The 26,816-nt window shown below is 42.8% G+C and overlaps 1 protein-coding gene across 1 annotated transcript; it reads right to left on the bottom strand.

Annotated features, from left to right (window-relative positions):
- Positions 1-3,512: 3,512 nt before the first annotated feature.
- On the bottom strand, positions 3,513-26,566 carry LOC117746680 (potassium/sodium hyperpolarization-activated cyclic nucleotide-gated channel 2-like). The gene is made up of 8 exons (XM_034555967.1): positions 25,365-26,566; positions 22,973-23,396; positions 20,832-20,993; positions 14,081-14,299; positions 5,660-5,806; positions 5,175-5,415; positions 4,881-5,045; positions 3,513-4,462 (listed from the first exon to the last, which is right to left on the bottom strand). The coding sequence occupies exons 1-8, from the start codon at positions 26,564-26,566 to the stop codon at positions 3,513-3,515; spliced, it is 3,510 nt and encodes a 1,169-aa protein (XP_034411858.1).
- Positions 26,567-26,816: the final 250 nt, after the last annotated feature.

Below are 26,816 nucleotides of genomic sequence, written 5' to 3'. Positions count from 1 at the left end.
TTTACAGGCACATACATACCACAAAAATAGACTGTGGAAACTAGATATACTAGGCACAAGGTATATACAGTCCGTGTGCATGGGGCACGTTGCAAAAACAATAAACAAATCAAATATACTGATAAATCAAAGACACTTTTACAGACAAAAAGAATACCCTGATTTGCTAACATATCAACACCAAGGCATTCAGTACCTTTAATATCTGGTACAGCGAGAATGAGAGGTGTGGAACTTAGATACTCTCAATAGTTGTCAGTCAGTGTCAAACATGTACGAGGGATTTAAATCCCACTTCACAGCAAGGTCCAAAAGAAGAACCGTTAGACAATCGCACTTTGAACCCCCCGTCATCAGGCAAATACAGCGCTATATCACACACACAATTCGACAGTGGCTGTAAGCCAACTGACTGAACACACTTGTGACACAGAAACAAAACAGATAACTGACAGAGAAGTATGTGCTTGGCCAGGGCTGCATCAGCTTCATGGCTGAGGGTTGAAACAGAGTGGTACTGATCAAAGTGTCGGGTATGCCATCCTTTGAGTGGGAGTGAATTACACACTACAGTATCTTACTGGATGGATGTAATGAAACACGGTGCCTGATATTGCCTGAAACATTAGCTCATTAACTCTCCTTCCATCTTGCTTTCACTGACTGTGGACTCATTCAAATAATATCAGCACAGTCCTGATAGCAGCTTAATAGGGCAAACTCTGGTATTAGCACAAAGGAATAGGGAAGATGACCAACTCATTGCACTGGAACAGTATTGAAGCACACAACAGCTATCAACTCAAATGGACAGGATTCATTCACAATCGTATTGGTATTTTGGCATCTACCTTTCCCGTAGGAAACAAGCAATACAAAGTTCCCATGCTGCTGATGGAGTGGGTGGCAGCACTGAGACCCAGGTACGACAATGAACAAGGTTTAGTGCATGTTACTGATCAAATGGAAAGTGAAAATGTGGCCACTATAGAGTGACAATGAGCCAGGGTTTATAAGCCATATAATGAAGCCCTTGGATAAAACAATCACTTACACATTGTTTCAGGACTGAAGCAGCTCTCAAAGTGATCAAAACGACCGTGAGTTTCATTAATAACAATCTGAGGGTTGTGTCTCCACTCGATAGATCCTTGTTTTTCTCAGCCAATCAAAATTCAAGGGGAACCTTTCAGCATAGTTAAATCAACAAGTTGATTATGGGAGGATGGAGAAGACTACATAAATCAATGAGCAGCCACGCTGCGGCAATCAATAGATCTTTCTAAAAAGGTAGCAAACCTGAGTGAAATGTCCATTACATCGATTTTACAGTGTGGCTCTGGATCGATGCTCAGAGCTGAAAAAGTTGAACGCAGTGTTTGTTTAACGCATTGAATCAGCTGCCTTCTTTCCCAATTGGATTCACTTTTTGTCCTTTATAGGTTAACCAGATAATGGGTCCAGAAGAAGTACTGCACTCGCTTTAAGAGAATAGAGCATCGATTGTAAGGTTGACTTCAAGGTCGAAGTGCAAGGTGGCTAACTGAATGTCCTCAATGTTTGCTTTTGACCGAGGAGTTCAAAATGGTTACGACTCACGCTCATTCACGCCCACATCAATAAACAATAAACAAAAAGGGATCCTCTCGTGATAGTTTTGGGGATAGGATGTGGGGGTAACATACAGGTTAAATACAGCAACGTTCTACCCAGAGAAACATCATCAAACCTAAAAAGATCGCACAGACACTCAGCAACACATACAACAATGGCCACAAACCCCTTGCATCATAAAAGCCTCTTTAAATCTGTGTCCCTTTATTTACATGGCAGTTTATATCTGATTAGCTGTCTACCTTCTCATATGGCATACATTCAGCAAGAGAAGGCTTTTAGGTTCAACAGGATCAGAATATTTAGAACAAAGATAATCAAAGCCTAAACCCAATCCCTAAATTTTAACAATGGGTATGTTGTGGATCAAAATGTTGAGACATTCATGGGAGTTTTGGGTGATATAGGGCATATGGAGACTAGCAAAGAGTGTTTACAACTAAGGCCTTTGTGCCCCATATTGCCCACCCCCATTAATCTTACAATTTAATATCTTCAAATGGGTTTTAAAGTGACGTTTTTGAGGATCTGACTTGGTGAACTTAAAGTGTTTTTCCTCCTGTGACTCTAAACCAGTTTTGAGAAGTTTGTCCCATCTGTTTTAATGAAAATGACACTGCACGTCCTCTCATTCTCTCCCAACATTTTTGGTTAAGGTAACAACATGGTCACTGGATTACAATACTTCAAGTGAAGCCACAATAGCTGCTGGATTCTTTAAGATTTCACATTAAAAAGAAAACAAAAGGAAAACCTTCCTGTACAGCATATGTAAAGATATTTATATTCATATATATTTATATATAGGCGGGGTAGAGTATTGCAGAATTATATTGCATGTGTTAATCAATAAACCTAGACAAAAACAAGCAAGTATACAGTATGGGTTGTTCACAAATGTTTCCTTTTGATAAAGCTCAAAATATTTAACCACCTTTGCCTTCAGGGTTACAATCAGTGCGCTGACAAAACAGCTGACCGCCTCCCCGATGTTTCATGGAAACAGGTCAGTGCTGCCGTCAGCATGTGAAACCAATCGCACTTGACAAAGCAAGTCCATTCTCTGGAAATCAAACCAAAACGTACCAACAAACTCATGCACACAAACTTACACCCACATATATACATACACACAAACCAAATATATGGCTTCTAACGTTGAATCAAGGCAGTTAAATAAATGGCATTTTCTTCTATGTTTCTTTTTTAGTTGATACAGACACAACCAGACTTTGTGTTCAAGCTCAACTTTGGTTTGGGTAGATACAATGAATATAATATCCCTCAGAACTTTTTTCATCAACTATTTACACATCGATGTAAGATCGACCAGCGGTCTAAAACACTATTTTCACTACTATTTTAAACAATATGAAGAGCAATGTGTTCTTTTGCTACGACAGCTTATACAGAAAAGGTACACTCAAAACACTTTTTAAACGCTTAAAATGTCATTGTCATTTGACCTCAAGTCCCTGATTTTCATTTTTAAGTCCAGCTCCTGCTAGATTGCATTGCATGGATTCTACACAGTATGCAATAGTTACGGAAATCATACTTTTCTTCATATCTTTACAGTAAAGACAGCGATATACAGTAGGTGTTTGGAAGCAGAGTGTAAGGGGTGATACTAAGACTAAAGTTGCTGGCACAGTAGACTAAACCAGTTCCACCTTAAGTTATACTAGTTTAATTGTATAGACTCCTCCAAGTGTCTAAAGACGTTGAGTTGCTCTTTTCCTTCTGCTGACACCAGCACACAGTACATCCAGGTCCACTGACTGGTGCTGCTGGCGGTAGCTGATTGGTCATTTAGCAAGCTGACAGATCAGCTGGACTGACCAAAAACAAACAGATTCTCCTACAAAAAAAGGCCTCTTTCCTGAACTCTACCAGGGTCACAAGTTGGAAGACAGCCGGGATCTGGCAGAGTCTAGCTCTGGAAGGCTGACAATTGAATCTTTCTTGGGAACTCCAGAGTCTGGAGGTCCTGATCCAGCAGCTGCTGCTACTGCCCCTATTCCAGCAGGTCCACCGGGAGGGGGTGTGGAGGCAAAGACCACCCTTTGTTGAGCTCCTGCCAATCTCCCCACCCCTGAGGGCCCTGGCAGGCTGGGGTGAGGTGGCTGAGGGGGACCGATAGAGTTGTTGGAAGTGCGGGTTGATGGTGGAGGGCTGGGGGCTGCAGAGGCAGCTTGTTGTGTTCCCTCCTGGGGAAGTGAAAGCTGGGAGGCAGATATGGCCCGGGTATCCTGGCTCAAGCTACCTGCATGAAGGGAGTGGGTGCTCTTGTGTGAGGCAGGCCTATGCTGGGTCTGTGTGGGGCTGGGTGCATGATGCTGTACTAGGGACAATTGGGAACCAGAGGGTCCTGCGCTTGCCATGTACTGGAAAGTCCGTCCTGAAGCTGCAAGCGGGCTTTGGACCGGTGGGCTGGAGATTGCAGATCCAAACGCCCCTCCTAATGTTTGAGGGGGTTGAGACTGAAGAGGAGACATTGCGACTGGGCTGGCCAGGTTCTGCATCACATGGAACCGTCGCACCATACGAGGAGACTGCAGAGTCCCTGGACCCACCAGTGGACTTGCCATTTGAGGACAAAAGCTCATAGCCACAGCCTGCTGAAGCGTGGCGATAGCGGAGCCCGACTGCGACTGTCCAGAGGGAGCAAAGATACCGCCGATGGACGGGGTCATAGACATGGCCCGCGGTCGCTGCAGGTCCACCAGTTTCACCATCTCACGGTCATACTTGACAATCTCCTGGATCAGCTCGTTTTCCTGGTTGTTGAAGGCACCAGAGTTGAGATCATGCTGAACCTTGTGCATCAGGGTAGAGTTCTTTTTACCTGCAGAAAAAATAAATGGATTCATTATTAAGGACTGGGAAAAGAGGACATGGATGGAAACAAAAGGATTTGGAAAGGTAGATCAAAATGTGTTAGAAATGGCATGTGATGGATGTCCTTCAAGTCAGGTATATCCTCTAGCAGAACAGGCCCTAAAGGAAAATGGATGTTTCACCCTGTACTTTCCTCTTTTCCTATTTTTGTTACCTGTGTTTGTACTGCTAGTCATATGTCTGACTTCATCAGTAGCTGAAACCTTCGGTCATGCGGACAAGTAATGTGCTTCATCCCCAGAACCTGCACCATCCCTTTTAAAGTTGTTGCACCCTCAACTTGGTGTGAGCTATACAGTCACTTTAAACTAGAGGATTTGTCAGCCTCTTATCTTATGTAAGCATTCACTGGAGGAACTTGTTACCTATGCGGTCTAGACGGTCAATGGCAACAGTCTCGAAGGCGCGTCTCATCATGGGATATTCTTCAAGCACCTCATTGAAGTGGTCCACAGACAGAGAGTAGAGTCGGCAGTAAGTCTCTGCTCGCACGCTGGCTGTTCGCCGGCCCCTCGTTAGTAAACAGATCTCTGAAACGAGGAAGGATAAAGTGGATCAGCATTAAAAATAAATTTAAAAAGGCTAAAAATGTCCCCATCAGAGAAACAAAGTGAGGAAAGAGAAAGAAAAAAAAGTGTAAGCCAGAAACTGTGTCCTACCTCCAAAATAAGAGCCGTCAGAAAGTTTCATTGCCAGAGTGCCCTTTGTGATGACGCTGCAGACTCCGTGCTGAATGAAGTACATTTTCTTCCCAATGGTGCCTTCCCTTATAATGTAATCATGTGGCTGGAATACCTCAAAACGCAGCTTGGTCAACATGGCCGTCACAAAGTACGGCTCTGCGTTGGCAAACAGCGGCATGGATGCGACCAGCTTACGACAGTTGAAGTTCACAATTTCCTAAGAAAAGACACATTGTTTGGTTAGAAATATCTGTCAAATGTGCAACTGCAGCGCTACACTGCAGTCAAGTAGAAATGCTGAGTTCAGGGATTTTAGTATAAATATTCATCTTGTAGGTAATGTGACAACTAACTCCAAGGCTTAAAGCAAGTGTTTTTTGTATTTTCAAAACCAAACAAGTATCTCAAACACCAAAATGATACTTCAGTAAGACTTCATATGTGGAGATTGCGTGTCTCACCTCTCTGAGGGGCTCGCTGAGTTCTCCCAGAATGCTCTCCTCATCAAACATCTTGCCTTGGTATCTGTGCTCATAGTAGTCATGGATTTTCTGTCGGAAGTCGGAAGGCAGCTTGTGGAAGGACATATACTGCTCCACTTGTTTGTACTGAGAGGGAGCGAGATGGACAGAGATAATGTTTTGTTAATGCAGTGCACATAATAATTCTGACAGGTTTCCCGCTGTAACAATGTTTAATTGTGTTAAGTCTGGTGATATTCTGTATTGTTCTTATTAGCAGAAAAATCCCATGAAGAGGATCCAAAACCAACAATGCATTGATCCCACCAACAAGTGTTGTCTGTGTAGTCAAAGCCTGATAAAGCTGACTCGTCTGTGCCAAAGAGCTCCATTGTTGTCCAAGAAATATCAAAAGACACATCAATGAGCCACACTGTGATATGTTTCTTCATTATGAGAATGGGCACTGTAGTTTTTTTTAAGTTAAATCACAAATACATGCTGTTAAATACTCACTACAGAACCAAATGTGTTTCTCCGCAGCTAAAAACAGACACGCTTTGTAAAGCACAAGGCATCAGATCAAGTATGCGGCCATATTGTTACAAACAAATATTAATGTACACAGCAGGAATTACAACTCACACACAGCAAGTATGCAGAGATAATTGGATGTATGTAGACACCTCTAAGAACAGAAAAATATCATCTTTGTCATGACATTTGGTTAAGCTCCAAAAAATTAATTGATACCTAGACTCAGTTCGCAGTCTAATGAAACAGCCTGGCAGTACATCTTACCCTTATGAAGATTATAATGTCCCTTTGTACTAAAACTGTTTTAGAGAAATGCCTGATTAAAATATATGGCCATTTTATAATGACCTCATTATTGGGTGGACAAAACAGTACAGTATAAACTCCTGTCATGATAGTGCATTACAATTCAACAGCAACACAAGCTATGGCCTCCATAGAGAATGTAACTTATCAATGAAAATAAACAAGGTATGTTTCTGAAGGATGACTCAACAAACACAATGCAAACTGCACAAAACAGTGCAAGCACATGTCCTTCAGTGAAAGTAACACACACTCCCTTATGCTACCTCAAAGTTAATCAATGCCAGATCAATAGAAAGTGAGGGGACCAACATGGCAACAACACAAACAATCAGCTCCTGTTGTTGAGATATGCTAATCGCAATCCATTCAAAGAGGCGGTGAATCGAGCAAACAGTAAGCTGGTGAGAGAGAAAGATTTCTCCTCGTACTTTGCTTGTTCAACTGTTTGCACTTCAACCAAGCTCAAATGGAAAGCCTAATAAGACAAACTACTGCACCCTGCACCCATAAAGCTGTCTGAAACACACTTTTGAGAGGCAGTGACAGCTCAGCGGGCGAGCACCTGCTTCTGTGTACTCACAACTTTCAGGGACTGAGGACAGTCCTCCTCCAAACCGCCTCTGCCCTGTCGGTTCTAACACTTGCGCGTTGAACACCATAAAAAACGTTCAGCTGCCATCAAGTGATATCTCGTGACAATGTTTCCAGCAGCTTTGCGTCAGAGTAACGAGACACGACTCGCTTTAGGTGATTTTGCATCAGCAGCCATGAATCCTAACAAAGGCCCTGAGCAAAACACTGAGGTACACCCAGCTACACACTAAGAGCGAGGGATCCTCAACAGCAAAATATAAATGTATAAATTGGAGATTGTTTGTACTCAGAGACAGACAGACTGGCTCCCTAGTTTCCAAAAGAGATATATATATTTGGCTAACAAAGATTGCTTGATGAACATAACTGAATATGTGTGCACACGTGGAGAATCCTGCAGTAAAAGGCAATGAATTTCTGACTTTCTTGACAGCAGTGCACTAATTCACAGCTAAAAAGCACCCCACTATAGTTTCGAGCTGATACTGTCCGTGCACCTAAAACTAAACAGAACTGTGAGTACCATTTCATATAATTCAGTAGCAACAGCAACTAAATTATCTCAACTGCAGGACTGACTAACAGTATTTACAGTGCTCAGAAAATTATATCATGTTGTTGCATTGTCTGATTTGCTATGAAACTAAACCTGTGGGGTTAAAGTGCTGACTCTCAGCTTTAATCATTACATCCACATCAGATGAATCGTAGTGTTTTTTTGTAGGAGGAAGAAAGTGAACTGCTTTTGTGCCTATATGTTAAGGAGACACTTTATTTTTAAGGGTTTTAGAGGTTTTTAGAGAAGGATTATTTGTACTAACTTTGTGACAACTGATCTCCTGACATTGTCAATACTTTGGTCTACAACCAAATACCTGCCAAACTAGTGGCATTCCCATCAGCCTCAGCTGTACTTTCTCCTCTAATTACAAAATGTTAGCATACTAACATGCTCAAGTATAGCCTCAGAGCTGCCAGCATAGCTGGAGGTGTGTTTGACCACCTCCACGATGAAGCCAAAAGTCTAATCCAGAAAAAGCTTCCATAATACTGGCAGTCTGTGAAGGTTCTAACGCATCCCACATGAGGAACAGTCAGTGGTCAAATCTTAAAGCCTCAGCATCTCTATTCTATTTAAAATCCAATGGACTAGATTAAAGAGTCAAAACAGATCAAAACGGTGAAAACTAATATGTTCTGACCTGTATGTAGGATTACCATATACTGTTTCTGCTGAGAGGATGTTGATAGACAATGAACCCACATTGCTAGACAAGAAAAGTCTTGTCACTCTGCCCAGAAAAAAAAGCAATGTGTGCTTCTGACTAATACCGTCACGCACGATGCTTCCTTCTGCCATATAACATAAACAAAAATAAACCAAACGTGCATCGTTTGAATAATTTAGCATCTACGCAAGTTGAAGTCTCCTGGACAGCTGCACAGCACCTCTGATGTTCTGGAGTTACACAACACAATGTCTCACCTCCATGAGTGACTCTGCTTCCTGACATCTGCAGATGGAGAGTAGCCTGGAGAAATGACCCTATGTCACAACTCTTTACCCGACGTGTCAAAGCTAACGCTGCAGCTGGTGAGCCTTTCATAGAGTAGAAATGCTGATTGTGAACAAAGTGGAGGTGAGGGGCAGCGAGGGGAAACCTCACGCGCCCCACAGAGATGCAGCAACCAAGCAGCTGTGGTTCGATTGTGACTCGGCTCAGTCTGAATGAACGAGGCAGCGAAAGCCCATGTGATTGAACTTAGATGGTGGCATTTAATGACTTGACACATTGTGGCGTATCGATTGTCACCGGGCCAACCCGAAATCTCTCCAGAGGAGAGGGAGCAATCATTTGGCCGGTGTGTCACAGCACCCACATGGGACTGCGAAATCCCCAAATGAGAGTGAAAATAACATCAATTTCTGTGACACTGTGATGACAGTGTATGCGGCAGCAAAACGCTCGTTGAACATTTTGTCATTTAAACTTCTGCTTTTGGGAACTTTTTTGCATTTAGAGGTTTCTTATTCAGACAAAGATTTAAGGGGAGTTTTGTCTTTGATTATATTTGTACACTTTTAAACCCATTAACTGCTGCCCAATATAGCTATCAGCTTTTTATCATTTCCTTTCCTACTGTTTTCTTATTTTTCGTTTAATTTTGTTTTGTTTCGTTTAATTTTGTTTCGTTTAATTTTGTTTCGTTTCGTTTCGTTTCGTTTCGTTTCATTTCGTTTTGTCTCCTCTCCTCTCCTTACCTCTCCTCATTCATCCCACAACCTCTCTCCATTGGAAATTCTAATTTGGGTTCATCCCAAACGGCCATGTGGATGTATAATTCATTCACTTAATTCCCTGCTAAATCGCCTCATTATATTATGCAGCACATTCACCAAAGAGAAGAAAATCAGATGGTGTAAGTCAGAGCTTGTATTTCCTTTCTTCAATTCAGAGATGTGTACACAGGGAGGACCAACACACTGTGGGGTCTCACACAGAACAAAGTCTCATTAAATGAAATGAGACTTCTAAGGAAACACTGATATTCCTACAATTCAGTCAAAGGGAGTGAAGACTAAAGGAGGCAGATAAGGGTTTGTTCATCAGACACACTTTCTACGACAGTAGTGAATATTATTTATGGCTGCAGGGATGCTGCTTTTGTTATAGACGATGGAGTAGGAATTTCTCCAGCCACTATCTTTGCACAGTCAGCCTGGCTCTGGATAATTGGAGCGATCAGTGACAAACTGGCTAAGAGAAGACAGATCACTGTTGTTGATGAAGTCAGCAGCAAGGAGAGGGAGCTGATGTCTGCTCTCTTTCTTCTTGTTTTTCTCTACAAGAGAGTAACACTGATTCAATGTAAACCCCATGGGAGACCCTTAAGTGATGATAATTGATGCAAAAAGTGTATCTGTGTAAAGCGTCAGCTAAATGACATGTAATGTAATGTAATGTAAAAGTCATATGACCATGTCTATTGTCTGATGCATATTACAAAAGCACAATATGTGAAGTAAAGGGAAGCCCGGTTATCTCAAGTGTTTATTGATTAGCGTTAAATATAATGAATGCCAACAGGCATAAGACATTTTCGTAACACTTTATAATAACTGCCCGCTGAAGCATTGTATAATACTTAATTTATAAATGATGAATGAAGTGTTTATTCATACTTAACTAATGCTTCTGTGCAGTTATTATAAAGTGGTACCGACATTTTGATGTGTTACAGCATGAATAGCACAGGTGTAAATAATATATTTAGTTATGGCTGAACTGGATCTAGCTGCTCCAATTTCATGGTCCTGGTTGTGCATGCTGATCTCGTTTATGTTATTAGTAACACCTGTGATTTTCCTGTCTGCTCTTAAAAATGGCTCTCATATGACAAATCTTCCAAACGAATGCTGTTACATTATCTATTGTAGACGCTGGGTAATTTCAGGAAAACTCTGAACTAAATGTAGTTATAATGTTAAATTAAATAAACAATAGGATATTTGTAAAATATCACGGAGTGCATCCAAAAGCTGTGTCAACAGACAACATTAAGTGTTGCCGCTAGCATGGCTAGCAGGATAACAACAGCCCTCCACAAAGGTGTAAATTATAGCCTTTTATTCAACATTTGACTGTAACTCTCAAACTCTGTCACTGTTCTTGCACTCACTGCAGCCAGGCAGCATCCTTCCTGCTCTGTTGCATCCTCTCCTACCCAAACAGGTGCATTTAAATTAAAACAAGGGTTGGCCAAATGTCAGCAAAGCACAGTGTTACATGCCCACACAGTCACGTCATATTGATACACCCTAATTACAAGTAGCCAAGTCTGAAAATCGTCAGCCTTCTATTTGAAGATATTTCTTGAATTTCTGACAGTGACAATTGGCCTACTTGGTGAAAACAACGACAGAATTGTCAACAGACTGCAAGCAAAATAGCTGACTGCAAAACCACCATACCTGGGAGTTGCATCTAAATAAAATCCAATACTAACATTACTATAATGGATTCAGCTGGTTTAAAATAGTGTATCTGTGTCTGGTTTCACTTATTAAAATACATAACACCAAAATAAGTGAAAACACCTCTGTGTGTGTTTGTGCACCCTGGAGTCTGAGGGGCCTTTAATGCTGCATTTTCTATTGACCTCACAACGGATTACATAAAACAGGGTAATGTCAGAATATAATGCACCAAAAACATTGTTTCTACTGGACAAACATGTACGTTTGAAGGTTGGATATCAACAAACATGAATTCTGATGTGTATCTTTAATAAAAACTGTGATCACCCGAAACACATGCCTGAATTAGTCATTTGCATTGTTTCCAAAGGTGCATTAAAGGTGGCACAAGTGAAACTATTTATTTTTATTTGAGGTCTCTGTGCCCTCCTGTTGTGTGTCAGTGTGCACTGTTATATGTATAAATAACTCATAGGTCTCTGCACCAAAGCCACCAAGCCAGATTCTCCCTAAATTCAACTAGCATGCCATGTGAGTCTGACATTACTGCCGGGCTGAAATGGAAACCTCCACACAACGCTAGCTCGAGCCTCACTGGAGCTGTAACAGACTGCCAGCAGGCTTGTTTTGCTAACACTCTCCAAACGATAAAAATGGCACTCACGGTCCGATCTGGCATGGCAAATTCACCCAGCAGCATCGGCATCAGCCTCACTGGCATGGCTGGCACTTTTCTGCCATACAAGTTTTTTTTAATAACCACAACGTCTTCAGCTCAAATACTAATCCTCACAGAGCAGCAGAAAAAAGACGTTGCACGAGGAAAAAGGAAAATCTGACAACTGGTCAGAAAAATACTTCTGGGTAAATGCACTTTCCTGCCCTCAGCGGAAAAAACATATTCTGGGATGGGGGGACGATGCATTAGCAAATATCTAAATATGAACAAATATTATGAACACATTTCTGATGTAAAAACGTGTTTGTTTCTTACTTCTTAATTTATCCTTTATCTGAATAAAAATAGAGGCAGTTTAAATTTATACAACTCATCACAGCTCTTAAATACATAAGACACTACTGCCTATGGGGCAAATGTAACTGCATATTTAAAGCTGAGATGAAAACTTTAAACCATCAGGAACAAGAAAAGAGGGCAGAGTAATGGTATTATTCTTGGACACAGTGAGCACCATTGTGGAAGAACCCATTCCTCACAGATAAAACACAACAGATCTTTCTCTAGCCTTTTAACCATCATTCAGGGGACACAGTTAAGGCAAGAGTATAAGCAGTCAAAGCATTTTATTTGGAAATGATTTATACCCAAGCGGCCAACCACATGGCTGGGAAGAAACCTTAGGGAAGTTCCAAACAATGCTAGCAAGATAAAACGCAAACAAAAACACTCTAAACTATGTGAAACAGACAGTGTTCAAATATCTCACAGTGCACCAGGACTTGACAATGAGGCCCTATCATCTCCTACAGGTTTCCCCTCCCCCTCGCCTTGCTCCCTGTAGCAGACAGTTAGCAGTAGCACTGCACCTCTCAAGGACACCACCAACAGAGAGGATAGGGAGGGAGGAGGAGAGCAAGAAAGAGAGAAATTCAGATTGAAACGAGAGGAGAGATGGATAGAGATAAGATAAAAGATGGGAGACAACTGAAAAAGCAGGTAGAAATATTTTAAAGGTGGATGAAAAGAGAAAAGAGGGATAGTTAAAGATGCAAACAGATGATACAGGGTGCAGGTAGAGTGAGAGTCAGTGAATGAGTGATCAGGAAGAGAGAAAGAGAGGCAGCCACGGTTGCTTACGTCACCTTCAGGATGACATTGGCAGGACACACAGGTCTGCTGCCTCATCAATTCTACTGCTGCCCAAGGGGACACTATACCACACAACCACAAACACACACACACACACACACTATCTCTCTCTCTCTCTCTCTCTCGCTCTCTCTCTCTCTCAATGTCTAGTTCTTTCTCTCTCCCACATCAGCCCCCACACAAACATACGGCCAGCCCCTGGCGACGTGGCTCTACCTGGCCGAACACACTCGCAGCCTCTGATTGGCTGCTGAGAAATAGCAACACCCCCCCCCTGCTCCCCAGCCAGCGAGACTCTGCTTGGAAACAGAGAGGCTGTGCCGTTACCACAACAGGCCACTGCTGCAGCACTGCTCTGATCCCCATCCTTGTTTCAGAATTACAAAGAAGAATACTACCTAATGACCACATAAGAGTGTTTAAACTGTATTCAGTATTATATATATAATATATAAGTTGAGTCATAACACAAAGCAAAGTTGTATGACCTGAAGCTACACTAGGCTGTTGTACAACACAAAAAATGTCCACTCATGTTTATGGTTATCAAATCCTGCATTTTAAATACATGATGGATGAGCCTACAATTAAATTAAACAGTTAAATTGATATTGAATGAATCAGTAGCAAATATTTAATAACGTGACATCAGCTGCAGCTAGTCACTAACAAAGACACAGCAGAAGAAAGAAAAATAACAAGCTCTAACATTGTTTTGATCAATTAAGATCATTTTTAATATTGACCACTAATGGGAGCTCTTTAATTGCACTGGCCCACAAGTGGGTAAATCAGCACAAAACTACCGCTGTGATCAGCCAAGCATAATTGAAACCGTCACAGAAAACCAAACCAAAGTACAGAGTATGGACCAGAGACCAGTGACCTTTTTTTCACAAACTTTAAATCTGTACAATTCTGGAGATGCTGGTGGATTTCCCCTTTATGCAAACGTATGTTCACTGGCTGGTGATGGTAGTTTCATATTTATTGTAGAATCATGAGAGTTGTACTGATTTTCTTATCTCTGCAAGAAAGGAAATATTTCCTAAAATGTCAATCTTTTCCTTCGAGGGGAAATAAAAGTGGAAAACTGGGTATTAAGAGGTTAACAGGAAACAGCAAAAGGTTTGAGAACATGGGACAAAGGTGATGTAATGAAGCTCCTCACCTTTTCCTGATACTGCCGTCTGGAGGAGTCCAGGGACTGGATAAGTGCTGTTGCGTGGCCAATAAAAACAGCATAGCAAGTCGCTCCTACAATCATACTCAGCATGGTCAGCCAGATGTCTGAAAGACTCTCCGGGGCCTGCCGGCCATAACCAATACACAGCATGTGGCTCATTGCCTTGAATACGGCAAAGGAGTACAGCTCTGACCAGGTATCATTCTGTGGAGAGAGGGGAAAGGGAGATAAGCAAATAGTTAACACACATCAATGTTACATAAAAAGGCATGTTTTGAGGGAGAGTGGTGGCAGAGAGTCCGAAGAAAAGCTTTGGGGACAGCGGGGTCGTGGAAAAGCACTTATACAAATGAGAACTCCAGAGACAGAGTTGCATTAGAAGGAAAAAAGGGAGAAAGAGGAAACGACATCAGGGGAATCCCTTCGAGGCCTAATCAGTAAAGGAGAGACGGTTTAGAAATTATTTCCTAAGAGAGAAATGATAATGAGAGGTCATTAAATATGCCCTTTCAGAGCTGTGTGAATAGGAATCTACATCAGGCGGTGACAGGCAGGCAGCGGCCGCCAGGCTGCTTGTTTTGAGACTCACAAAGGGGTATACCTCAGGTCCTGAGTTAAGAAAACATCAAGAGGCATTTCCCCTGTTGTTCGATTACTTTGACAACATCTCATCAACACTGTCCTAAATGTAAATAGTGGCTTTGTGTTATGCCACTGCAGCTTTCAGCCAAAACCTTTCGCCACAAAAGAGAGGTGTGAATGAGAAATTCGAACAAGCTCGATTGATCTGATTCTTTTGTCCACCAGCTCCCTTTGTTTCCCTTTTTGCTTTCATTAGCTCCAACTGTGGTGACCTCAACCTCACCACACAGCTGATGCCAATTATGGTTATCAAATTCTGCATGAAGGTAAAGCCAAAAGCCAGGGTTGAAGTCCAGGTTTTGGGGTTTAATTTTAATCGTTCTACCTGGGGAACTACAATCCTGTGTAATGAAACTCTATTGGTAAAGCTGCTTGTGTCCGTGGAAGAATTACATTTAAAACAGCCTCTTAAAAACCTCTTAGAGGCTCAAAAGGGCACAACCAATCTTCTATCATGGCTCCTGGCACACACACTCCTATTCATTATATTTGTAGCAGGCTATAGGTTACAGTCTGCATTCAGCAAAGGCAATCAACTATATCCCCTCTTATAGCTTATAGAGGAGCATTAGAAGTCTATTAGTGGATGTGTCATCACATTATAATACATGCTTTCCTTTCCCTAACTTATGTCAAATAACTAAATCAGCAACATCACTATCTTGTTAAAGCCACCTCCAAAATGTCCACATTTCTTGAGGTAGAAAAGTTGCATGTAAAGTTATTTTAAATTGCAACAGGCACTTTTCACAAGTTGTTGATATTTTATTGAATAGATTATGTATAAATCAATAACAAAAAATGTGTCAACAATTAAATAAATCCCTATTTGCAACACTTCTTAAGGAGTGAACTAGAGAGCAAATGTACAAAATGCAAACAGCATGTGTCTTATATGTCTCTTCTGATCTAAGAGACACAACATTAAAGAGCCACACAGTGATATAAGGACTTCTCCGTCACGAGCAAAGAGAAAATGAATGTCCAAAAATAAATACAGCTCCACCAAGTGGGCTAAGGCTAAATGGTATATGTGAAAACAGAAAGAGACAGATTGAATAATAGATGAATGATGAGCACTTTTATTCTGAAATAGCACAGGCAAGACAGAGGGAGAAAGAGACTCCATAGCAGTCTCAACAGCCCTCCCCAGAGATTTCAGTTTGGGAACTGTCCATTGCTTTGTTGGTAATCAGCGTCACCATCAGCTACAGGTAGTCTGTTTGAAGTTGGCTGATAACACAAAGGGCTTTAAATTTATCTTACACTGTCCTAAAATGCCTCTTTGTTTACGCTGCTGCGGCCTCGCTGTGCAGCAGGCCTCCTGTCACGCGTATATTTCACCTGCCAAACAGAATGACCCGAGGTTAGTCCTGTGCCTTACAGAAGTAACCAAATGTACCAGCACTTAGCTCAGAGTGTGTGATAATTCAAGGGAGTTTATAGCCACACTGACAGCCCTGTGAGGCTGTAATGCTCATTGAAAAGAAACAAAAAAAACAAAATTCTAGCCCTAACTTAAGCAAGTTGTAGTGAAACATTAGACAGAGGGTGATGTCAGAATAAAGGTCTTTGAAAACATATATCAGAAAGGTTCATCAGGGGTTTGTCACAAGAACTAAAGTGTTAAGATATGTGTGTGGCAGAATTACAAAGTTCACTTGTGTGAGGATGGTGTAAGCAAAAAGGTAAGATAGATAGTGTTGGGTGAGGTAAAGAGTCCTTATTTTGTCTGGTTATGCATAAAGTATGTTCAAAAGCATCAGTGTCTTCATCCTCTTGTTCCTCTGTTACCACCAGTTAAGAGTGTTATCATGCATACAGGTAGCACAAAGTACGACTGAGTCTGATGAGTATTAGACGGGAACATCTGGTTCACATTGTATGGTAATCCAGTGGTTGTCAAGACATTTCACTATGAAACACATATGTCAATGTCCTGGTGGCTGCAGAGGAGAGGTCTGGGGATCACCGAAATCTTTAGGATTCAGCTTCTGGGAAACAATGAATGGCTGCACAGATTTCTATAGCAATCCCTCAGATAGTTGTTTCGGTCTGGATCGATGTCGTGGACCAACCCACCAACGCAGCCATCCCTAGAGCTACAAATGACAAAAAGTGCACCCAGAGACCAACACAGAAGATGAACTTTAACCCTATTACCAGTCTCATCACTTCACACTTCTTTGGCTGAAGGACTGATCGGTGCTGGGATGGAGGAAATAAAAGAGAAAGGGAAGAAGCAGATAATGGAAAATGCATTATATCAGACTGAATCTCTATGTGTATCATACGGCTGATAAGCTGGAGAAATATCAAAAGATAATCAACACACATGTAGCTAAGCCTCTGTCAGCTCTGCCTCCTGCTTCCTCTCTTTGTGTCTCTTTCTTCCTTTCTTCTGCTTCCTCTCTTTGTGTCTCCTTCTTTCTTTCTTCTGCTCTGCCTCAGTGAGTGTGTGTTGGGGTGGAATGTGGAAAGCAAGGCATCCTCATCCCTCAACAGTTCATTTAAAGGCCAAAAGAAAAGCATCTCAACATATTCTATCCTTGGCTTCCTTGTGTAGATGGTTTGAGTTGTTATCAATTTGAACCCAAATGTATGTTTATGGTTCAAAATCTTAGGGAGTACACAACATGAGAGGCATTACGTATGAAACTAGAGATGGTCAACTGGCTTAGCTTAGCTATACTGGAAGCAGAGGAAAAATCAACTGACTGTCTCCAGAACATCAACATTTACACAATAAGCTCACTGCTTCCTAAGGAAGTCTTAAGCATAGTAATTGCACTTCTTGCTTGCTTGTAGCACTACTCAACACGGAGTGATTCTTCAGAACAAAAACATTTGAGTTCCTCTGGGACTGAGATAATCTCATCTTTTCTCTCCTCGCCCAGGAAACAAACACCACCTCATTTCTAGTCCATTTCCAGAGGGAGCAGCTTTCACTTTTCATGTTTACAGTATATTCCTTTACAGACCTTGTGAGTAGTTTATATTCAATTTGCAAGTCCAGCAGTAGACCAGTAATACCGTTTGGTCAAACTAGGTGCGGTGAGTAAATAAAGTGATTTAACACCAAACATCTTCAGGCTTATCTTCTCTGAGGGATCAAAACAGTGTACTGCAAAGCCTCCTCCCGCTGATGGCGGCAGGGGATAATAAGAAAGAGACATCTCTTTGATGTGGATACAGTAAGGGATGGGTACACACACACAGGTGTAATTACAGAGCTGAAACCAAACACCATGTGTCTGTCAGTTAGCGCTGCTCTCACGATCATTACCTTGTCGCCTCCACCGATGCAGCGAGGCTGTGCCACCAAACCGCACTCTATAATGGAGATTAACTATGTGGCTGACAAAGCTGTATAAAGCTAATGCTAAATATAAACCAAATGAAATACATGGACGGAATTGGGGTGCACTAAAAAAACAACCTATGTTCTCTGAGGTATTACAAGTTTGACTGAATCCAATTACTGGTTGGTGGATGTCATCCAAAGTTACAGTGTTCTCAACGCCCTCCATGGGTCCTGCCTTTGGGCCCCACACCACCAGTGCCACTGCAGGGTGCGAGGCATGATAGATAGCTTGGCTGCAACACACTGGATAATGTTACAAGTTGTCAGCCACTCAATAGGGGGCGGTCTCAGATGGCTGTAGGCAGCCTGTACCATGCCAGAGCAGCTCTTTGGTTTGAGAGTGACGGCTCTCTGGAGACGGACTGTCTTTGATTATACAGCTAGAGAGAGCGATGGAGGAATCAGTGGCCTGTCAACTTCAAACTTCATCACCCTAGACTGTAAGCTCTACACACAGCACAAGGTTGTCCTCTTGTGAGTCATGTAAGTTTATAAAAGCAGAAATATTCAAGTTCTCTTGAAGTTCAGGTTGCTTTGCCTGCAGTGCTTTAAGTCCTTACCCTACAGGAAATAAAAGAAGACCATATTAATAGATGAGCGTAAAGCTTCAGATCAGTATATTGATTAATAAATGATATACGTCCAATATATTCTCGATTAATTAATTAATTGTTTGATGTCAAAATGTCAAAACATTTTGCATAAAAAAGCAATTTGTCAGAGCTCAAGATGACGTCTTCAATTTGCTTATGTTGTCAGGCCAACAGTCCCAAACCCAAAGATATTCAGCCAATCATCACAATGGGAGAGCAGGAACCTGTGGATGTTTGAGAAATGACTGAAAGATGTATCATTTATCAAAATAGATGCTCATTACTTTTCGGTTTTTACTGTTTCAGCGTGTGTTTTTTTAAGAAAATACATGGATACAAGGATTCAGTATTTGTTTTGCTTTAAAACATACGTACATGTTTGTGTGAATGTATTTCAGTGGAGGCCAAAGAGTTGAAGGATGCAGTTAAAGGCAATGTGTGATGATGTTTTTGATAACATAAAAACACTGTCAAAAATAGGGCCAGTAGAACTGCAGAATGTCTGACACAATAAACAAAGACAACTTCCTTTCCTTTGACCCACATGAAAGAGAGGACATTCATTCATCACCACATCAACGTGCTGAACAGGAATTACTTTTGTACAGCAATAAAAACAAAAGCTTCTTCTGTCATCAATGAAATACTGTAATTCTTAAATGTATAAATTGTCGTTGCAGACCCTGCCAATGTCGGGGAACGGGACCCTATCTGTTTAAAAGCACATTTAGACCTGTGTCTCGTGTCTGGGTTAGTGTGGCCTCCCCTCACTCAATAAAAGGCTCACAGACAGGACAAACAACCAGCTTTTATCTCTCTGAGAGAGACGTGGCAACAAAGAGCCCAGCTGCCAGGTGATACCACCTTCCTATCCCTCTGTTTCCCCTTTTATCTTCCCTGTCATCAGCCCACCATGCTGAAGATGAGGTACGGAGGGATCTAGAGGTGTGCCTAAATCTCTCCGGTTTATTTTGCACAGCTTCTTTATTGGTATCCCACGGTTGTTTTGTCTGACCCACTGGTCGAGTGCTTCTGCAGAAGCCAGTGATTTGAATAATTTTCTGTAATTTTTAGTAACACTGACCTTTCCTCCTGATTCAGTAATAGCATAATTGCAACAATCATAATGAGGATAATAATGGGCCCTTAATGTACAATACACTGTTTTCAAAGCGGACCATGTTGATCAAAATTACAGTATATATAATGATTGCAGCGAACCTAGACGATCCCATCGTTTTAGCCACACTCGTCGCATGGCTCTAGGGGTGGAAATGTTAGCAGGTCCCTTTGGTTCAGACTGAATAAAATGAATAAATGTATGTTGCATGGATTGCCATGAAATGTTTTAAAGGCATGCTTGGTCCTCAGAAGAAGAAGCCTACTGACATTGATGTTACTCTGACTTTTCATGTAGCGCCAAGTCACAATTAAATTGGTCCAATATTCTGGTTTATAAGTACCTGTAAAACTAATGATGTTTAATGCTGAATATGAAATGTTAGCATGCTAACACACCAAACTAAGTTAGTGAATGTGTTTAACATCATACCTGTTAAACATCAGCATGTTAGCATTATCATTGTGAGCTTGTTAGCAGGCTGAGATTAGCACTGCTGGTGTGGCTGTCGACTATGAATCTTCTTTCAATGGTCAGAACCTATATTTAGTAATGCTTTCCTTTGCAAAGGCTCAATCTCAAATAATGTCCCTCTTTGTTGAATAACCAATATTCCTCCAATACTAAAATAGACTAAACTACCAACAGATTTAATTGTGTGGCAAATAGATAATTTGACAGTAAAAAAAAAAAGCATTTTCTGGTCGTAACATTTAAATAATTATAATAATAATAATAATATTTAAAATGAAAAAGTTCATACAGAGATTGAGCCTTTCCACTGTCCTTACTAGAGCACAGGGGTTTCTGTTTTAGTCAAGACAAAAAAGAGTTTATCATGGTCATAAAATATTGATTGACATCCAGCCAATATTTTCAGATGGCGGTCAGAAAAGAATCAATATTCTGTGACCACCGTTAGTTCTTTCCCAATCAACACAGAATAAAAGATGCAAATCCAGTTCAGGGGTGATATGTGCAACTTTGTATGCGCAGGCATGATTCCCTGTCACATACCTCCATCTTGTTGAGGGACACCCAGCAGTCTGAGGGGAAGTCCTGCAGCATGGGAACCAGGAACTGTAGGCAGCCGTCCCAGTGACACAGCAGCAGCATCATACCAATCAGGTTAAAGATCCGCATCACCGCACTGGCAAGGTCATAGGTCATATGGAATATCTGGAGGGAGACAATAAGACAGGGAGGAGAGTTCAAACTGGGCTGAGACATATAGAGATAGAGAATATGTTGGATGTTGCTATTTGAACTCTGTGAAGATGGCTTTCCTATATGTGTCACTTTAGACATTGAATTCACATCTCAGTGACAGCCTGGACTGGCTTCCCACTCAGCTCCACAGTCTCCTTTGGATTATACCAAGTTTGATTAATGAGTAGGGGGAGACAGGTTCCCATCAGCCCCAAATCAAACACAGCAGGAGCAGCAAGACATTTGTTACACAGAGACACATGACATCAATCAGAGGCTCAAACATGCACACAGAGTCCAGTGACTCACACAAAACACTCATGCAAGCCTGCAGGCACACTGATATAGCAACACATGCAGAAGACATGCCAACACCTACACATACACAAATTCAAACACACAGAGTGATGGATAGGGACCATCATGATCCTTAACAACTGATAGTCGATTTCGTCTCACACATCAATCATTCTGAGTCACTGGACAGTCACTTAGGCCAATCTTCTATCACCTGACTGACATCGAGAAAACACCCTTTGTTGGTGCTTAATGGCATTTAATACCACAAAGCTCTTTATACGGTCTAAATCTGTAGAAAATACAAAACGTTTCATAGTAAGACATGTAGAAAGGTTAAATAAATGGGTCATTTCTTAATGAGACTGGACATGAACCCCATGTGCTGATTTATCTAAATGCATCTTTAACCTTGATTGAGTTTTCATTGTCCGTTTTTAAACAATCACCAACTGACAAAATAGAATAATTTGTCATATTGTTGTCATTGAGTATCAATGAGAGAAACTGTACTGTACACCGTTGTGTTGTGCTGGCTGATGGAAGCGGTCAGCACCATGGACAGCTCCAAGAAAGCTACAGGAACTTAATGAAGTTTAGGGTTGAGATTCTTGGATTTTCAAAATGACAGATAATGTCAAACAGACTGGGCTTTTGAAAGTGGGCATTTCCTGTGTCCGCGTCTCATTCTCCATGCATGCCAAGTATCACTTCCCATCATGCACCACTGTTTGTGTATGTGTGACCACATCACATCATATCTTCAGAAATCCAATTATCCAAAGGTCAAGTTTGCAGCCGAGCCCCACTGCGCTGCTCACTACTGCAAAATGCCAACATCGGGCTGCCAATACTGGCACGGACGAAAAGCCGAGTGAGTTTGTGACATTGTCGGACCTCCTGTCTCCCAGGTTGCCCTCCTTCTTTTGAGGAAGGAGTCCGACAAAAGGGGCCTTGACAAAATCTCTGCCTCGCACAGTAAATAACAACTGAGTGACCAGGAAGGGCAGGACTGGGTCGTTGAGTTCAGTCTTCAGGGCACTACCTATAGCAACAGCACCCATCTTCATATCCAAAGTCTATCAGTCAGGCCTCTGAGGAAATGCCATCTTACCTAACCTCTCCAATCCTTTTAAATGAACATTTAGTGACATATATAATCACAGTCAACAGCCCTAGTGCTGCATATTATCATCACCCTCTACCCCACCTGCTCTTCCTCCGGCACCGTAATTGATTAACTGTGTTTTCCCTGGTAATAGGCTGCTTATTAGACCGCCTGATGCTGCCTGTGGGACTATCAGGCCAGACAGGGAGACAGTTGGGTAGGGGGGCTTGTGTGACAATAACAGTAATTAGAATGAAAAGTTTGTTAAAGCTCAAACATCCTGCTGACATGATACATTTCTCACCAGGTGGCAGGTGAGAACATTAATATCGAGCCTCCTGGCAGAGGAGAGCTAGGCTGCTCGGAGCAGACAGAGAGGCAGATTGTTGGTTTGGTCACAAGCCAACAATCTGCCTATTGGAGGCGAATCAGTGACCTTTTATCACAGAGTAGATTGGGTGTTTTTTCCTCTGGTTCAGAGTTGTGTGATAAGAGTTAATCTAATATGTACGGAGGGACAGTCATGAAACTATGCTATTCTTACCTCTTCCCATTGGTGAATGTAGCGTATTAATCTGGAGAGCCTCAACAGCCTCAGGAGACTTAGGATCTTGGTAAAGCGGACGATCCTCAGGGCCCGAGCAGTCTTGTACACCTCCGAGTCAATCCCTTTCTCCACTATGAGGAATATGTAATCCACCGGGATGGAGGAGACAAAGTCCACAATGAACCAAGTTTTTAAGTACTTCCTCTTAATGGTTTCAGGGTCCAAAATGATGTCTGAGTTGTCCTCAATGATGATTCCAGTGCGAAAGTTGAGCACCAAGTCCATGAGGAAGAAGGTGTCAGAGACCACGTTGAAGATGATCCAGGGCGTAGTGGTCTCCTCCTTGAAGAAGGTGATGCCCACGGGGATGATGATCAGGTTGCCCACCATAAACAGCAGCATTGTGAAATCCCAGTAGAACCTAGCAGGCATGTGTGTAGGGGAGACACAAATAGAGTCAGATAAGAAAAGGCAGTTGCTGTAAGCAAAAGAGACTTCCCAACTGAAGATGGGAAAGTGTAAAGTAGGAGCTACACTTGAACCTGAACATGAATGTAATGAGATGCTAAGACATGTCTCTATGCATACAATATACTTAAAATGCAACACAAATAATCGTGTGATTGTCTTTGCTCGTGGCAAAATATTTTGTTTTGCTATGCTAGGTTTTTAGTCTAAAGTGAATGTACACTTCAGGTATAATTTTCAAAGTTATATCACAGCAACTTCTGTTTTATTGGCATTGGCTTGACTTACACTTACCCCAGTAGTGTATGAGTAAAAGGAAGTGCAGGGAATTATAGTTGCAAAATGTTTACCAGCTTAATGTGTAATTTCTTTCTTATGAAAATCCAATCTGAGTTTTAAAGTGATAATTCTTCAAAACTGAATATGTCACCTTATCTACGATGTATTGGGATACGTTTGTTCTAACCTTCATAGTAATGTGTTTGGGGTAAATTTGACGTCTTATGATCAAACTATTGTATGCAGAAGTATTATCAACACACATCCTAGTATGCATGTCCATTGTGTATAACACAGGAAGCGTATGTCTTGCTCCTTCTTACCGGTTCTGATGTGGCAGTTTGGTGAATAGGACAGAGTGAGTAACGTAGGGAGGTTTGAGCCCGTCAGAGGAAGCTCTGCAGGACAGGTGCAGCGCTGAGTCATTACACTGCGACTTATGCAACAAGCTCTGGCTCCTTCACTTCATGGTACAACAATAACCGCCCGATGGAAATGTTTGAAGGAACGTTGCTACTTTGACTATATGTGCGTCAATTAGAGAATCACGGAGAGGGCAGCTATACAGATTCTCGTCGTGCACGAGCTTGCATTGCAGGAGAAAGGTGTCCAAAGTCGTAAAACTGCATCTCTGCTTTGGAAAGACGTGTCTCAAGTTTAAGCTCTATTGGTTTTCTGAGTCGGCGCGATGTGATACAAATGGGCCGAGCATGAATGGCGCTGTGGAGGGCTGGTTTGAAGGTAGCGCTCAAACGCGCGAGTCGATTCCAAAACAGACGAGAGCTGTCCACTCTGTGTGGTGCTGAAACCAGCCGAGAGGAGAACCTATACGGGTTTTAATGCCATTCCGCGACTGATACATGTCGAAAGGAGAAAAAAAGGCTCGAGTCACGAGGAGCCTTCTTGGCTCGTAAAATGTCTCTAAATATTTGGATGACAAATGAGCTGCTGAACGTCCAGCTGGGTTATCGGTGTGTGTGAGGCGTGATAAACGGAGAGCATCCGTCATTGAAATGCAGGATCCGAGGAGCCGGACAGGCGGATATGTCTCTAGTGAGCATGCTTGAGGTTTTCGCACACTTGGCTCAAGGTGACATTCCATTACTGAGTGCATCGCATATACGCACGCACGCACAGACGCGCGCATAGCCTACATCCTATCAGCACGGCTCTTGTCACAGAGCATACACATTTACTACAACGAATATTAACCAGTTCCTTGGAAAATAATGGCATTGTTAATTAGCCCGAATGAGCGATGTCCTCTTTGTTGAATGTGAGCGTGCTGCAAGGGAAAGTGTTAGCAGGCCGATGTTGAGCATCCCAGGCATGCTACGTGTTGACGGGGATAGGATTCCTTTGCAACCTTGAGAGGACACTTTGCTCAATTTGCCTGACAACAGGTTGTTTGGGGGATAAATGGCAGCACGTAGCAGTGCATCGATTCTAATCTTTTGGTTTACAGATTCAATCAAAAGGGGTGAACTGAAACATCAGCAGCCCGTACAGCCTTGAACATTATGTGTGTTCCCATGGAGTCGCAGTGGTAACTCACTATGAAGTTAGTTGAAGATGACAATGAGGAGCCGCACGGGCCCCTCATGACTTTCAACGTGCGGCCAATGGCAGCCCCAGCTCTTACCTGAAATCGCTGTAAGGGTGGATAATCCAATTTCCAGCTGACTTTACCCTCTCTTGCTCTCTTTCCACTGCTTTTTGACTACCATACATGCGCAAGGAGAATTTGTTAACTCCAGGCTGCAGCATACTACTGAACTGCCGCTGCATGAAGCTGACTTGGCTGCCCTGAGGCTCCGCGTCCTCAGCGGGCACAATTGGCGGTCCATCCTCAGGCTTCTGGAAAGTGACAGAGTTCCTCGGCTGCTGGTTTTGAGTCTGAGTCGGGCCATGCAGCGAGGACGATGCTTTCCGGCTTGGTGCGTTCGAGAAGGACACCTTGGAGTCCCTTTTCTCGGGGGCACCGCTGGACACGGGGGTAGTGCCGGGGTTTGCGCTCTCCCCTCCGTGCCCCCCGGTCAGGGACCCGCCTGGTGTGATCGAGCCGTCCATGCTGGCGGTAGTCGAGTTACAGGCTCCTCGCTTGGCGCTCCCTCCGTCCTCGGCCCTCCCCGACCCTCCTGTCTGCTTCTCCTGCTTGGAGATGATTGAGCGCAGGCTCCCGGTACCCGAGTCCCTCCTGCATTCTCCGTTTTTGTTGCATTTCATACTGGAAATTGGAGCGACGCTTTTGCAACCATCACCCACTGTCGCGCTTAAAACCTCTAACGCGACCGCTGATGCCGACGCCTCCGCCCCAGATGCTCTGCTGGTCTCGCCGCGCTGGGCAGCACCGCCCGGACAGGGTGTCTGGGTCTCGGTAGCTCTGGAGACACCAGTGGGCCGTGGAGCGGCAAGAGCGTCCTCTGGGTGCGTATGGCTGGGCTCCTTGTTTGAGTTTCTCCTGGAACCCGAGGACGCGGCTCCCCCTCCTGGCGTAAAGTTCTTCATCCTAATACTGCCTCCTCCTCCTCCTCCTCCACCTCCGCCGCTGCCGCTGCCGCTCCCCCCGGCTCGGCGCAACCGCGGATGCTGAAACTTAGACTCCTCTTCTCCGTCCTCCGTCTCGTCCATTACGACGTTGCTGGCCGCACTGGGCTGCTTACCGATCGGTGCTTCGGGAGAACCGGAGTCCAGACAGTTCTGGCTGCTGGTGCTTCTTGGACATTTGGACACGGCAGCCTTTGGTGTGCTGATGTGGCTGCACCCACTGCCGCCCGCCGCCTCCTTTTTCATGGTGGCAGCAGACGCCGGCGAAACCTCATTCCTGTCCATGACATTGAGCATATCAAATGTGGCCTCCAATTATGTTAGGAGAAAACCAATCAGAAGTAGAGGGTAGATGTAGAGAAGACGAAGAGAGAGAGAGGGGGGGGGGACGAGAGAAAAAGGAGAGAGGGACAGAGGGAGGGGTGGACGTGACTTCTTTGCAAACTACTGCGCTTTTACTTTCACCAGTCATTGTGTCAAAGATGCTCAAGCATCAAACTAACTGGGGACTCTGACTGCGTGTCAAATACCATTAAATTAAATTAGC

The sequence above is a fragment of the Cyclopterus lumpus genome, chromosome 17, assembly GCF_009769545.1.
Source record: "Cyclopterus lumpus isolate fCycLum1 chromosome 17, fCycLum1.pri, whole genome shotgun sequence".
Taxonomy (NCBI): Eukaryota; Metazoa; Chordata; class Actinopteri; order Perciformes; family Cyclopteridae; genus Cyclopterus; species Cyclopterus lumpus.
The sequence above is the reverse complement of the archived record's forward strand: the minus strand, read 5'-3'. Positions and strand labels throughout refer to the sequence as shown.

Bases quoted from the DNA above. Each gene is read 5' to 3' on its own strand.
- LOC117746680 (XM_034555967.1), bottom strand. From the start codon at position 26,566: ATGCTCAATGTCATGGACAGGAATGAGGTTTCGCCGGCGTCTGCTGCC. The intron at 5,807-14,080 runs GTGAGGAGCTTC...GCTCCCTCTCAG, and splicing joins GACGGCAGTATCAGGAAAAG to TACAAACAAGTGGAGCAGTA. The intron at 5,416-5,659 runs GTGAGACACGCA...GTCTTTTCTTAG, and splicing joins TCAGCGAGCCCCTCAGAGAG to GAAATTGTGAACTTCAACTG.